General features: G+C 38.3%; 1 protein-coding gene across 6 annotated transcripts in view; it reads right to left on the reverse strand.

Annotated features, from left to right (window-relative positions):
- The window catches only part of ASXL1 (ASXL transcriptional regulator 1), a 77,445-nt gene that overhangs the window by 39,296 nt on the left and 23,324 nt on the right, over window positions 1-14,825 (reverse strand). Inside the window, exon 5 of one of the 6 annotated variants that reach the window (XM_030309812.1) lies at window positions 12,512-13,168. The exons of the other annotated variants lie outside the window; for them this stretch is intronic. Within the exon in view, the coding sequence (XP_030165672.1) occupies window positions 13,076-13,168 (93 nt within the window). The 3' untranslated portion in view covers window positions 12,512-13,075. Of the gene's footprint in view, window positions 1-12,511; window positions 13,169-14,825 lie in introns of those variants that run through there. 6 annotated transcript variants of the gene reach the window in all.

Consider the following 14,825-nt stretch of genomic DNA (forward strand, 5'->3'; position numbering starts at 1 on the left):
AACTAATAGGATAAGCGGATATAAAATCAGTCAGAATACAGAAGATTTGAACAAGGCTATCAACCAATAAACTCATCAACATTTACAGAACACAGCACGTGACAACAGTAGACTACACATTCTTTTCAAGTACATATGGAAAATTTTTCAAGACAGACCTTATTCTGAGCCATAAAACAAGCCTCAGAAAATTTAAAAGGATTCAAACCATACAAGATATATCCTCTTACCACAATGGAATTACATTAGAAATCAGTAACAGGAAAGTTCTCTGTCTCCCAAATATAGGGAAATTAAATGATCATACTTTTAAATAACCAGTAAAGAAAAAAATCAAAAGAAAATTATAAAGATATTTTGAATGGAATGAAAATAAAAACACAATATATTGAATTCTGTTGTACACATTAAATGCTTATCTTAGAAAAAAGGAAAGGTCTCAAATACTTCATCTTCCATCATGAGAAAGTAGAAGGAAAGAAGAGCTATATTAAACCTAATTCAAGCCTAAGAAAGAATAAAAAAAAAAAAAGAGATCAATAAAACAGACAACAAAAGACGTCAATGAAATCAAAAGCTGATTTCTTTTTAAGTTTATTTATATATTTTGAGAGAGAGAAGTTGCAGAGACGGAGGACAGAGAGAAAGAGGGAAAGAGAATCCAGGCTCTGCACTGTCAGCACAGGGCTTGAACTCACAAACCATGAGATCATGACCTGAGCTGAATGAAGTTGTATGCTTAATCACCTGAGACACCGCAGCTGCCCCCAAAAGCTGATTTTTGAGATAATCTCTAAAATGGATCAGAGTCATCAGGTAAAAACAGAAAACACAAATCACCAATATCAGGAAAAGAGCAGACATTATTACAGACTCTGCAGGTATTATGAACGTCCTTAAATTTTGACAATTTAGATGAAGTGGACACAAACAAAAACTCACATCAAAATAAGTAGAAAAACTGAAAATGTCTATATCTGAATAAAAGAACTGAATTTGTAATTAAAAGTTTCCAGGCTCAGATGGCTCCACTGGTGAATTTTATCAAGCATTAAAGGAAGAAATAATAACAATTCTATAAAAACTCAGAAAATCTAGGGGCGCCTGGGTGGCTCAGTCGGTTAAGCGTCTGACTTCAGCTCAGGTCATGATCTCATGGTTTGTGGGTTCAAGCCCCACGTTGGGCTCTGTGCTGACAGCTTGGAGCCTGGAGCCTGCTTCTGATTCTGTGTCTTCCTCTCTGTCTGCCCACTCTCTCCCCGCCCCCCCTCCCATGTTCTGTCTCTCAAAAATAGACAGACATTGAAAAAACATTAAAAAAAAAAAAAAAACTCAGAAAATCTAAAAGGAAGAAATACTTCCCAAGTGCTATGGTCTGAATGTGTGCCCCACAAATGCACATGCTGGAATCCTTATGTTCAATGTAATGGTGTTAGAAGGTGGGGTTTCTGGGAAGTGATCAGGTCATGAAGGTAGATTAGTGCTCTTAAAAAAAAAAAAAAAGTCCCACAGTTTACAATTAAAGTGAGTTAACAAAAAGTCTGCAACTCAGAAGAGGGCCACTGTGAAATTCCTGCTTCTAGAACTGTGAGAAAAAAATTTCCGTTGTATATAAGCTGCTCAGTTGTTACAGCAACCCAAAAAGACTAAGACACCAATTCATTAGACAAGGACAGTATTACTTTTACTTTCATGAAAATCAGACAAATACCTTATAAGAAAACTATAATACACATCATGAATATAAACGTAAAAATTGTTAATAAACTTAGCAAATCAAATCCAACCATATTTTATAGAAAGGATAATAATAGATCATGATCAAATGAGTTTCATCCCAAACGTTAGTTTAATGTTCAGACTAAAAGTGCAAAAAAACATATATTCATCTCAGTGGATGCAGAAAAAGCATTTGAAAAAATACAATATCCATGCTAACAAATGTTAAGTGTTAACAATACTTGAATCTGAGCAAATGGAATAAGCATTCTTTTTTATACTGCTTATTTTATCCTTGAAACTTTTCTGTGAGTTCAGAATTACTTCCAAATAAAGAGTTTTGAAAAATTGGCAATACATGAAAAACTACTAATTGGCCCAGTAAATTAAAAGCTCAATAAATGCTAACTAGAATCATCAGCCAATTCAACCCCTTGATATTACTGTACATGGTGAAACTGAGGCTCACAAGTATCATTCATTTATCCAAAGTCATTCTGTTAAAGACTAACACTCAAGTCTCTAAGACCAGCCCTTCCCCCACCCCAACCACCACACACACAATTTCGTAAGAACTCACTAACTTGTTTAAAACAGAAGAAAAACGGGTAATGCATTTCTGGTTCTGTTTCTAGTTATGTCCTAACATCCCCAAGGAAAAAATATCCCCAGCACACAAAGCCACAGACACACATTCTGTGGAACTCCACCAAAAGTTTAGGAGAAAGGAGGGTGTGGAGGTGGGATCTTGGTCTAAGCTAAGCAGATATAGTAGACAGACAGACTGATCACAAGGGAATAAGAAGAGAGAGAATGAGATTTTAAGCTGAAATATGTCCCCCTGATACTGTCCTGGAAAGAGAAAGGATAGGACTTCTACAGAAAGCAGTAACATGATTTTTAACAGCTGAATGCATGCAGGAGGGGGAAAAAAAAGTCTGGTGTAGGTCAGGTTTTTCGTCTGAGTTGCTGAGAAGACAAGGACAGAAACAAGAAATCTAAGAGGAAGGCCAACTTGTGATATCAGTAATTAGACAACAGATGAAGAAAGAGGTGGATTTTTGGTAACAGTGGAATCTTTGAGTGGAAATGTCCTATTGGATATGCAGATCTAGAGTTCTGTAATTAGAGATTTAGGCATCTGCCTACTCAGGCAGGACAGCTGAATACTAGAACATTACAGGAAACGATGAGGTCTTTTCTCTATGCCCAGATATAGCAAACTCCTCAGAAAAACAGAGTGGCTACTGCAATGACTTTTTCCCCTAAGAACTGCTGATGAGAAAGAACTATGCTTCAGCACAAGGCAGTAAGGGCACTCTGATCCATCAAGCTGCAAAGGACCCAACAGTGATGTCAACTGACATATCCTTGCAGCTTGACACAATGCTTTATGTGCAAGGTGAAACAATCTTAGGGACATCACAGCTGTACCACCAGCAGCACATGAGTTCTGACAGAATTCAGGAACATTTAGTTTCTAGTGAGTTATACCTGTTTTACAGGAGGTACCTACAAGTAAGCAAATGTATCACAGATCTTGCAGGGAATATAGCAGACAGGCCAGACACAGAAGCACTCGTTTCCAAGCCCAAATATATAGAAAAGCTGGGCAAATATAACCCCAGCACATAGGCAAGCTTGAAAGCAAGAAAGGGAAATTCCCTGATGCAACAAACAACTAAGCTACTCAAGTCCAAATAACTCCCAGGGCCACCTAAACCAGATGCAGGTCTTAGAGCTTGGGACAGGACTGCAAGAATAAGAGACAAGAAATTGGAAATGAGTTAGTTGCATTAAAATGCCAAAAAGCCACAAAGAACTACACATAACGTGAACTCCAATCTCCATCCCATGATGAGTAAGTTTCACCTCTGGGAAAATGAAACTCCATTATCACAGGTATGGCTTCCAAAATCACACTATTCAAGTGGTCCATAAACCCCAAGCCAAGAAATGAGCCCAAGAACAGGTATGGCACTAAGAAAACCTGTTAGGTTCAGCAGAAACTCAAAACTTCCTGACTCACTTAAAAAATAAATTCTACAGATGATATAAGCATGTAAGTCAAAACTCTAAAGTATATGAAGAAATGAACCACCAAAGGGGAAGGGGAGTTTTTAGCAGACACAACAAATAGGCAAACTCAGACCTCAAAATATAGGTAAAATAAACAAGCTTTAAAATAATCATGTTTAAAATGTACAGGAATGCCTGGCTGGCTCAACTGGTAGAGTATGGGACTCTTGACCTCAGCACTGAGTTCGATCCCATGTTGGACACAGAGCTTACTTTAAAAAATAAAATAAAATCTTTTTTTAAAAATACGCAAGGGCACCTGGGTTGCTTGGTGAGTTGAGCGTCCAACTCTTGATCTTGGCTCAGGTCATGATCCCAGGGTCATGGGATGGAGCCCTACATGGGGCTCCACACTGAGCATGGAGCCTGCTTAAGATTCTCTCTCCCTCTTTCTCTTTCTCTCTCCCTCTCTTTGCCCCTCCCCCTCTAACACGCACTAGCTCTCTCGAAAAAAAAAAAAAAAGAAAAGAAAAGAAAAAAAGGTACCAAAATAAAGTTAGAAATAAAAACCACAAGGCAGGGGCACCTGGCTGGCTCAGTTGGTAGAGCATGCGACTCTTGATCTCAGGGTTGTGAGTTCAAGCCCCACCATTGGGTGTAAAATTTACTTTAAAAAAATAAATAAAACTTAAAAAAAAACCACACAAGAACAGAATAGAATGAGAAAAGAATAGGCAAATTTCAAAAAACAATTCGAAAATCTAGAAATAAAAATATGTGATTAAAAAGCTGACTGTTTGGGAGCACCTGGGTGGCTCAGTCAGTTAAGCATCTATTCATTTTGGCTCAGGTCATGATCTCACATTCATGAGATCGAGTCCCATGTTAGCATGTGCTCTCTCTCATTCTCATTCTCCTCTCTCTCAAAAATAAATAAATGAATAAATAAAATAAAAATAAAAGCTGAATGGTCAAAACTAAAGAATTAGGGAACTATATTCTTGATCTGAAATAATCTCACAGAATTTAGCACAAAAATATAAAGAGATGGAAATATGAAAGAGAAGTATGGAATACACAATGAAAAATTTTAACACGGTGAAATACCAGTGTCAGAAGAGGAAGCAGGAAAAGTAATATTCGAAGACATATTTGCCAAAATTGACAGGGGCCTCCAGATTGCCAGGGACTCAAATATACACTACAGCAAAACTGCAGAACAATAAAGACCAACAAAATATAGTAAGAGCAACCAAAAAGAAAAGAATGATTAAAAAGCAACAATTGGACATCAGACTTCTCAAATGCAACAACACATGCCAGAAAACAAGAGAACAACCTCTTCCTAAGAAGGAAAATAATAGTCAACTACAAATCATCACACAGCTAAAATGCCATCTAAGAAGAAGAGCAAAACAGAGGCCTGAAGATACACAAACAAAAGTAGTTTATAATTTACAGATCCAGGAGCACCTTGGGTGATTCAGTCAGTTAAGGGTCCTATTCTTTTGTTTTAATTTTTTTTAATGTTTATTTTTGAAAGAGAGAGAAAGAGAGAGGGAGGGAGGGGCAGAGAGGGAGACACAGAATTCAAAGCAGGCTCCAGACTCTGAGCTGTCAGCACAGAGCCTGACACAGGGCTCGAACTCATGGACCGGGAGATCATAATCTGAGCTGAAGTCAGATGGTTAACTGACTGAGCCACCCAGGTGCCCCAGGGTCCTATTCTTGATTTCGGCTCAGGTCATGATCTCACTACTTGTAAGATTGAGCCCCAAGTCGGGCTCTGTGCAGACAGTGCAGAGCCTGCTTGGGATTCTCTCTCTCTCTCTCTCTCTCTCTCTCTCTCTCTCTCTCTCTCTCAACCCCTCCCCTGTTCTCTCTCTCTCAAAATAACCAAACATTAAAAAAAAAAAAAATTTCACCACAATCAAGTGGAATTTATGCCCAAGATGTAAGGGTGATTCAATATTTACAAATCAATCAGTGTGACATGTCACATCAATAAGAGAAAGGAGGGGGCACCATGGTGGCTCAGTTAAGCATCCAACTCTTGGTTTTCACTCAGATCATAATCTCACAGTTCATGTGTGAAGCCCCATATCGGGCTCTGTGCTGACAGCATGGGGTGTGCTTAGGATCCTCTCTTCCTCTCTCCCTCCCCAGCTCATGCGCACTCGCTCACTCTCTCAAAATAAACAAACTTCAAAAACAAAGAAAGAAGAAAAACCATATGATCATTTCAACAGATGCAGAAAAAAAAAAAAAAATCTGCCAAAGTATAACATTCATGACAAAAACTCTCAACAAGGTAGGTTTAGAGGGAACACAACTCAACATAATAAAGGCCATATATGAAAAACCCACAGCTAACATCACATTCTGGTAAAAAAACAAAACAAAACCAAACTGTGAGCTTTCCTCCTAAAGTCAGGAACAAGACAAGGATGGCCACTTTCACCACTTTTATTCAATGGTACTAGAAGTCCTAGCCACAGCAATCAGACAAGAAAGAGGATAAAAGGTATCCAAATTGGTAAGGAAGAAGTAAAACTTTCACTATTTGCAGATGACATGATACTATAGAAAACACTGAAGACTCCACCAAAAAACTACTAGAACTGATAAATTAATTCAGTAAGGTCACAGGAATACCAAGTCAAATACAGAAATCTTGCATTTCTCTACACTAAGCAACAGAAAGAGAAAATAAGAAAACTGCACCAAGAACAATAAAATACCTAGGAATAAACTTAACCAAGGTGGTAAAAGACTGTATTCTGAAAACTACAAAACAATGATGAAAGAAACTGGACATTACACAAATAGATATTCCATACTCATGGACCAGAAGGACAAATATTGTTAAAATGTCCCTACTACCCAAAGCAATCTACAGATTTAATGCAATCGCTATCAAAATACCAATAGTAGTTTTCACAGAACTAGAATGAACAATCCTAAAATTTGTATGGAAACACAAAAGACCCTGAGCAGTCACAGCAATCTTGAAAAAGAAAAACGAAGCTGGAGGTATCACAATTCCAGATTTCAAGTTATACCACAAAGCTGCAGTAATCAAAACAGTGTGGTCCTGGCACAAAACAAACACATGGATCAATAGAAAAGAACAGAAAGCCCAGAAACAAACCCATGACTGTATGGTCAATTAATCGTTGACAAAGGGGGCAAGAACATGCAATGGGAAAAAGACAGTCTCCAACAAATGGTGCTGGGAAAACTGGACATCTACATGCAAAAAAAATGACACTGGACCACTTTTTTACACCATACACAAAAGTTAACTCAAAATGGATTAAGGACCTGAATGTGAGACCTGAAGCCATAAAAATCCTAGAAGAGAGCACAGGCAGTAATTTCTCTGACATCAGCTGTACCAACATTTTTCTAGATGTCTCCTGAGGTAAGGGAAACAAAAAATAATCTACTAGGACTACATCCAAGTAAAAAAACTTCTGCACAGCAAAGGAAACTATTAACAAAACTAAAAGACAACCTACTGAATGGGACAAGATATTTGCAAATGACATGTATGACAAAGGGTAAGTAACCAAAATATATAAAGAGCTTATACAACTCAACACCATAAACCCAAATAATCCAATTAAAAAATGGGCAGAGAAGAACAGGCATTTCTCTAAAGATGGCATACAGATGGTTGACAAACACATGAAATGATGCTCAATATCATTCATCATTGGGGAAATGCAAATCAAAACCACCATGAGATATTACCTCACACCTGTCAGAATGGCTATAATCAAAAACACAAGAAACAAGTGTTGGCAAAGATATGGAGAAAAAGGAACCCTCATGCACGGTTGATGGGAATGCCAACTGGTACAGCCACTGTGGAAAACAGTATGGAGGTTCTTCAAAATATTAAAAACAGAACTACCATATGATCCAGTAATCCCACTACTGAGTATCCAAAGAATACAAAAACACTAATTTGAAAGGATATATGCACCCGTATGCTTACTGCAGCATTATTTATAATAGCCAAATTTTAGAAGCAGCCCAAAAGGCCACTGATAGGTGAATGAATAAGGAAGATGTGGTGTTTATATATTTATATATACACACACACACACACACACACACACACACACACACACACATATATATGTGTGTGTATATATATATATATATACACACACACACACAGTGTATATATATATATGTATATATATATATATATATACATATATATATATACACACACACACACACACACACAATGGATTATTCGGTCATATAAAAGAATGAAATCTTGCCATTTACAACAACAACACGGATGGATCTATAGAGTATAACACTAAGTGAAACAAGTCAGAGAAAGGCAAGTATCATATGAGTTCATTCGTATGTGGAATTTAAGAAACAAAACAAAGGAAAAAAAAAAAGACAAACCAAAAGACAGACTCTTAACTAGAGAACAAACTTATGGTTAGCAGAGGAAAGGTAGAGCAATGGGTGAAATACTAAAGGGGATTAAGGGTACACTTCTTTATTTATTTATTTATTTATTTTTTTTTTTAAATTTTTTTTTTTTCAACGTTTATTTATTTTTGGGACAGAGAGAGACAGAGCATGAATGGGGGAGGGGCAGAGAGAGAGGGAGACACAGAATCGGAAACAGGCTCCAGGCTCTGAGCCATCAGCCCAGAGCCCAATGCGGGGCTCGAACTCCCGGACCGCGAGATCGTGACCTGGCTGAAGTCGGACGCTTAACCGACTGCGCCACCCAGGCGCCCCTACACTTCTTTTTTTAAGTTTTTATTTATTTAAGTCACCCAGCATGGGGCTCAAACTCACAACCCTGAGATCAAGAGTCACACACTCTTCTAACTGAGCGAGCCAGGCACTGGAAGAGTACACTTATCTTGATGATCACTGACATAACAAAATTGGTGAATCATTATATTATACACCTGAAATATAACACTGTATTTGACTACATTGGAATTAAAATAAAAGTAGAAAAAAAAAGGTATCTACCCCCAAAAGAGGTTGAAATGGTAAATCTTATGTATATCTGCCCACCATTAACAAAAAAAAAAAAAAAAAGAAAGAAAGAAAAGAAAGTGACAACAACTGTTTTTAAACGAGTCTATTACAAGCCAGAAAAGGAACAACAATGCAAGAAAAAACACAGTTAAGTATTTTTTAAAAGACAGAAGATAAAAATACAGTATTACCAATCACAATTTGCTTATTAAAATATAGAAATTCTAGACTAAATATTTTAATTCAGTCATAAGCACTTTTTTTAAGTTTATTTCGAGAGAGAAGAAACAGGAGTGGGGGAGGGGCAGAGAGAGGAAGAGAGAGAGAATCCCACGCAGGCTCAGCACTGTCAGTACAGAGCCCACTGAGGGGCTCAATCCCATGAACCCTGAGACCATGACCTGAGCCAAAATCAAGAGTTGGTCGCTCAACTGACTGAGCCACCCAGGCACCCCAATTCAGCTATAAGCTTCTTAAAAGGTGTCTTGAGTGGCTCAGTCGGTTAAGTGTCTGACTCTTGATCTCGGCTCTCACAGTTCATGAGATTAAGTTGCAAACTGTCAGCACAAAGCCTGCTTGGGATTCTCTCTCCCTCTCTCTCTGCCCCTCCCCCGTGTGTGCACCTGTGTGTGTGCACACTCTCAAAATAAATGAACATTTAAAAAATAAATAAAAGCAACACCAAAACACTAACAAAAAGGTCCAAAGTGAAAGACTTGAAGAGGATATGGCAAACATATCCCACCCAAAGACAAAAGAATTTATAAAGCAAAAGACAAAGAGGGGATTTTTTTTTTTTTAGCAACACAAAAGCAACCCAAAAAGCTATAACAATCAAAAACCTGAGTGTACACTGTGGTAGCTGCTCTCCAAAAATGACCCCAATGAATGAAGTATCCCTGTATTTCTGTCCTTAGATAGTCCCTTCCCACTGAATCTGAGCTGATCCCTGATTTGCTTTGCACAACAGAACGTGATGGAGGTGACCCTATGCCAGTCCTGGCCTACGTCTTAAGAATGCCTAGCAACCACTGCTCTTGTACTTTCGAGAGCCCTGAGCTGCCACGGAAAGCAGCTGGCTACTCCTGCCAGGGAAACAGCATAGGAAAGACTGTGGAAAAGGGAAGAGCCCCAACGCCATGTGGAGAGAAAGCCCGGCCATGCCAGCATCCAAACTAAGCCCTGCCTTCTAGCCACTGCTGCCAACCTGCCAAACGTGTGAGTTGTCTCAGACATGTCAGGCTAATAGAGGCCCTAGGTGTCTGCAACACCAGCCTGACAACACACAGAGCCAAAGAACCACTCTTCTGAGCCCAGTCAATCCACAGATTCATAAGATACAATCAAAATGGTTATTGTTTTAAAACACTAAGCTTTCATGTGGTTAGTGTACTATAACACATGAGTAAAGAAAAAATAACCTGGCCTCAAAATATATACAGAAAAGGGCGCCTGGGTGGCTCAGTAGGTTAAGTGTCTGACTCTTGATTTTTGCTCAGGTCACGATCTCATGGTTTGGGAGTTTGAGCGCCACGTCGGGCTCTGTGCTGGCAGTGCAGAGCCTACTTGGGATTCTCTCTCTCTCCCTCTCTCTCTGTCCCTCCCCTCTCCCCTGTTTGCACTCTCTCTCAAAATAAACTTAAAAAAAAATATATATATATATATATATATATATATATATATATGTATGTGTATATATATACATACATATATGGGGGGGAGAGGGAGGGAGAGAAAGGAAGAATTATCTGATCTTAAGGAGAAATTGACAAATCCACAATTAGAGCTATTTCTCAAACTGATACATAAAGCACATTAAAAATTAAAGACAGATTTTAGGGGCGCCTGGGTGGCTCAGTCGTTTAAGCATCCAACTTTGGCTCAGGTCATGATCTCACGGTACATGAGTACTCAGTGCTCTGAGCCTGAAGCGTGCTTCAGATTCTGTCTACCTCTCTCTCTACGCCTCCCTTGCTCATGCTTGCTCGCTTGCTCTCTCTTGCTCTCACTCTCTCAAAAATAAACATTTTTAAAAAATTAAAGAGGAGATTTTAAAACTTAAAAACTTGACTGATAATATGTATACAGAATACTGTGATACAAAAATAGATAAGCACAAAATATAAACACCATTAAAGTATATCCTGAAGACTTAAAAAACTAACCATATAACCTGTCAGAATGGCTAACATTAACAAGTCAGGCAACAACAGATGTTGGCAAGGATTGGGAGAAAGAGGATCTCTTTTGCACTGCTGCTAGGAATGCAAACTGGTGCAGCCACTCTGGAAAATGGTACGGAGGTTCCTCAAAAAATTAAAAACAGAACTATCCTACGACCCAGCAAATGCACTATTAGGAATTTATCCAAGGGATACAGGAGTGCTGTTTCGAAGGGACACATGCAGCCCCACGTTTATAGCAGCACTATCAACAATAGCCAAAGTATGGAAAGAGCCCAAATGTCCATCGATGAATGAATGGACAAAGATGTGGTGTGTATATATATACATATATATACATATACACATACACATATACATACACATATACATATATATATACATATACATATATATACATATACACATACACATATACATACACATATACATATATATACATATATATACATATACACATACACATATACATATATATATATATATATATATATATACACATACACATACACATACATACAATGGAGTGTTACTCAGCAATCAAAAAGAATGAAATCTTACCATTTGCAACTACGTTGATGGAACCGGAGGGTATTACGCTAAATGAAATTAGATCTGCTCTTTTAGCTAGTCTCAAAATGCAATATAAAAATCACTGACTTCACTCATATGAGGACTGTAAGAGACAAAACAGATGAACATAAGGGAAGAGAAGGAAAATAATATAAAAACAGGGAGGGAGACAAAACATAAGAGACCCTTAAATATAGTGAACAAACAGAGGGTTGCTGGAGAGGTTGTGGGAGGGGAAATGGGCTAAATGGGTAGAGGCATTAAGGAGTCTACTCCTGAAATCACTGTTGTACTATATGCTAATTCGGATGTAAATTTAAAAATAAATTAATGGAAAAAAAAAAAAAAACTTAACCATATATTAAGCCAGAAAAGAAGTTTCAACAGAATCCAAAACACACAGAACACTTCTTCGACACTGATTTAGTAAAAGGGGTAAAATGGGAGGATACAATATATATTTAAAATTTTTCTTAGGGGCGCCTGGGTGGCTCAGTCGGTTAAGCGTCCAACTTCAGCTCAGGTCATGATCTCACAGTCCGTGAGTTCAAGCCCTGCGTCAGGCTCTGTGCTGACAGCTCAGAGCCTGGAGCCTGTTTCAGATGCTGTGTCTCCCTCTTTCTCTGACCCTCCCCTGTTCATGCTCTCTGTCTCAAAAATAAATAAACGTTAAAAAAATTTAAAAAAAAAAAGAAAAAAAATTTTTAAAACCACTACAATTCATGAGTTTAGATGATATTTCATAAGAGAAATTCCAAAATATTTAGAACTGGAAAAGTATAAAAGCACACATGTCAAAACTTGTGGGGTCAGGGCGCCTGGGTGGTTTAGTTGGTTCAATATCCAACTTTGGCTCAGGTCACGATCTCGTGGTTCATGAGTTCGGGCCCTGTGTCAGGCTCTGTGCTAACAGCTCAGAGCCTGGAGCCTGCTTCAGATTCTGTGTCTCCCTCTCTCCCTGCCCTTCCCCTGCATGCACTGTCTCTCTTTCCCAAAATAAACATTAAAAAAAACAAAACAGAACAAAAAAAAATTTTTAAAAAACCTCGTGGGGTCATGTTCACCAACAGGGTACACAGAGTGCATATACTCCTCTTCAATCCATCTGAGTTTAAGAATCAGTTTGGGATTTTTTCTCCAACCCATCAAAGATCTACATGTGGTGCTACTGGCAAATGATCAGCCCACATAACTCACTGTGCAAGCCTGAAAACTACCCAAGCTGACCTACCAATCATGCTCCTAGATGCTGCGGCAATATCAAATTGTGACAGAAGTTTCTACACACTCCCAAGTCCTGTACCTACCACAGAAAGGAACAATAGTTCACAAATTGACACTGGTCTATGGTCACAGTTTGATTAGCACTGACAGTGGTAAATCCACATGCATTACACCACTGGAAGAAAAATGAAGAATCTCTCTATATACGGCTATGGGGTAATCTGGACATACTGCTAAGTGAAAAAAGTAAAGTGAGCAAAAATGTGTGTGCTGCTGACAGCAGGCGGCCTAGGATGTGCCATTGGGGCGTGTGGACTACTCTGAATTCAAGATACTCGAGAAACAGCTGGTACAAGGACACTCTGACCTCCTCTCCCCCTGAAAGCAGGAAATAAACTCCCCCTGTGAAGGGCACCCTTCTGGCACCTGGAGGGTAGAAGGCACCCTTAGTGCCAGAGATACAGAATTCAGGGCACAGAGGGTACATAAACTAACCATGGTACTCTACTTCATTAATTTGCTACCCCAAGCCCAAACTTTTGTCAATTCTTCACAAATGCATTGCTTCCGTATCTAAAAAGCATAAAAAGCTGCCACCCTTTGGTCACTTTCTTGGGTCTCATATCTGTGGGGGTCCTCATATTTTTGAAATTAAATTAAATTTGTTTTTCTCCTGTTAATCTCTCTTTTACTACAGAGAACGTCTCAGCCAAGAACCTAAAGGGTAAAGAGAAATTTATTTTTTCTCCTACAATGCCATTCTAAGAAAGGAGGAAGATATAACTACAGATATGTTATTTGTTTACCTTTCTAAAAAGGAAAGAAACTGAAAAAACAAAAAACAAATAAAACACTTAGCCACCCATAGGGGAAAGAAGGAACGTGTACAGGGGACAGGACAGGAGCTAGACTTCACTGAATAAACATCATGCAGTATATCTAAGCACACATATTTTATGTCAGTATAAAGCAAAATTAAAATTTATAAAAGCAATCCCTCCCACCTTGAACAAAAAACAAAACAAAACAAAAAAGACACATAAAAGTAATGAACCAAACTGCGTACCAAATTGATGTCATACCCACAAATTAATTATATCGAGTGATTTTAAACAGCAGCCTCAGGAGATATGCCCTAAGGCCAACAACAACAACAAAACCACTTTAGAGCAATCATATTGCTGGTGTTGGTGCTACTGGTATTGTTGTTCTGAAACTGCTGGAAGAAGCAACAAGGAATTCTGTGGTTTCACAGGAAACCATAATTTCCGCATGACAGAAAGGAGGTACACAGACAAGACTAAAAAAGTTCAAGTAAAAAACCTACAGTCTTGAATTTGAATTGGAATTATCAGTAAGAACTCATGAAATATTTTGTCTTTGAACACACCAAACTTCCAGTTACAAAATAAAAAAATCACTAGGATGTAATGTACAGCATAGGGAATACAGTTAATAATACTGTAACACCTTTAGTGACAGATGACAGATTTATCAGGGTGATCACTTTGTAATGTATACAATTGTAGAATCACTATATTTTACACCTGAAACTAATATAATACTGTATGTCAACTACACTTCAATAAAAAATATAAATAAAAATAAAACAATCTTGCATGCCTGAAAAAAAAATACACACACATACACACACGTACATGTGTAAGTAAGCAAGCAAACTTTTGCTCTAGGTCACAATAGACTAATAGTTGCCAAACTTTCCCTCTTGCTATAAAGACCTAAGAACTGAACAGAATACATGAAAAAACTGTTTTCAACATTAGAAAACAAGCATTCAAGACTTATCCCTAAGACAAGAAAAACAAATAAACTGATTACTACAACTGCCCTGGCTTTCTGCCTGTGGGTTCAATGCAGACAACAGAGAAGAACAGGGGATCCCACGCAGAGCAGAGTGGTTTTCCTGAGCTGAGACAGAGATCAAAGTTCTGGGAGGCTGAGGTGGCTGAAAGTTGCAAAGCAGAATCACAGACAGGAGGAAGCTATGCAGAAAAAGACCTCCAGAAATCTGCATGGGGTGTCTGCATATGTGCAGGTTCAAACTCCACAGGCAGG

The sequence above is a fragment of the Lynx canadensis genome, chromosome A3 (genome assembly GCF_007474595.2).
Source record: "Lynx canadensis isolate LIC74 chromosome A3, mLynCan4.pri.v2, whole genome shotgun sequence".
NCBI lineage: Eukaryota > Metazoa > Chordata > Mammalia > Carnivora > Felidae > Lynx > Lynx canadensis.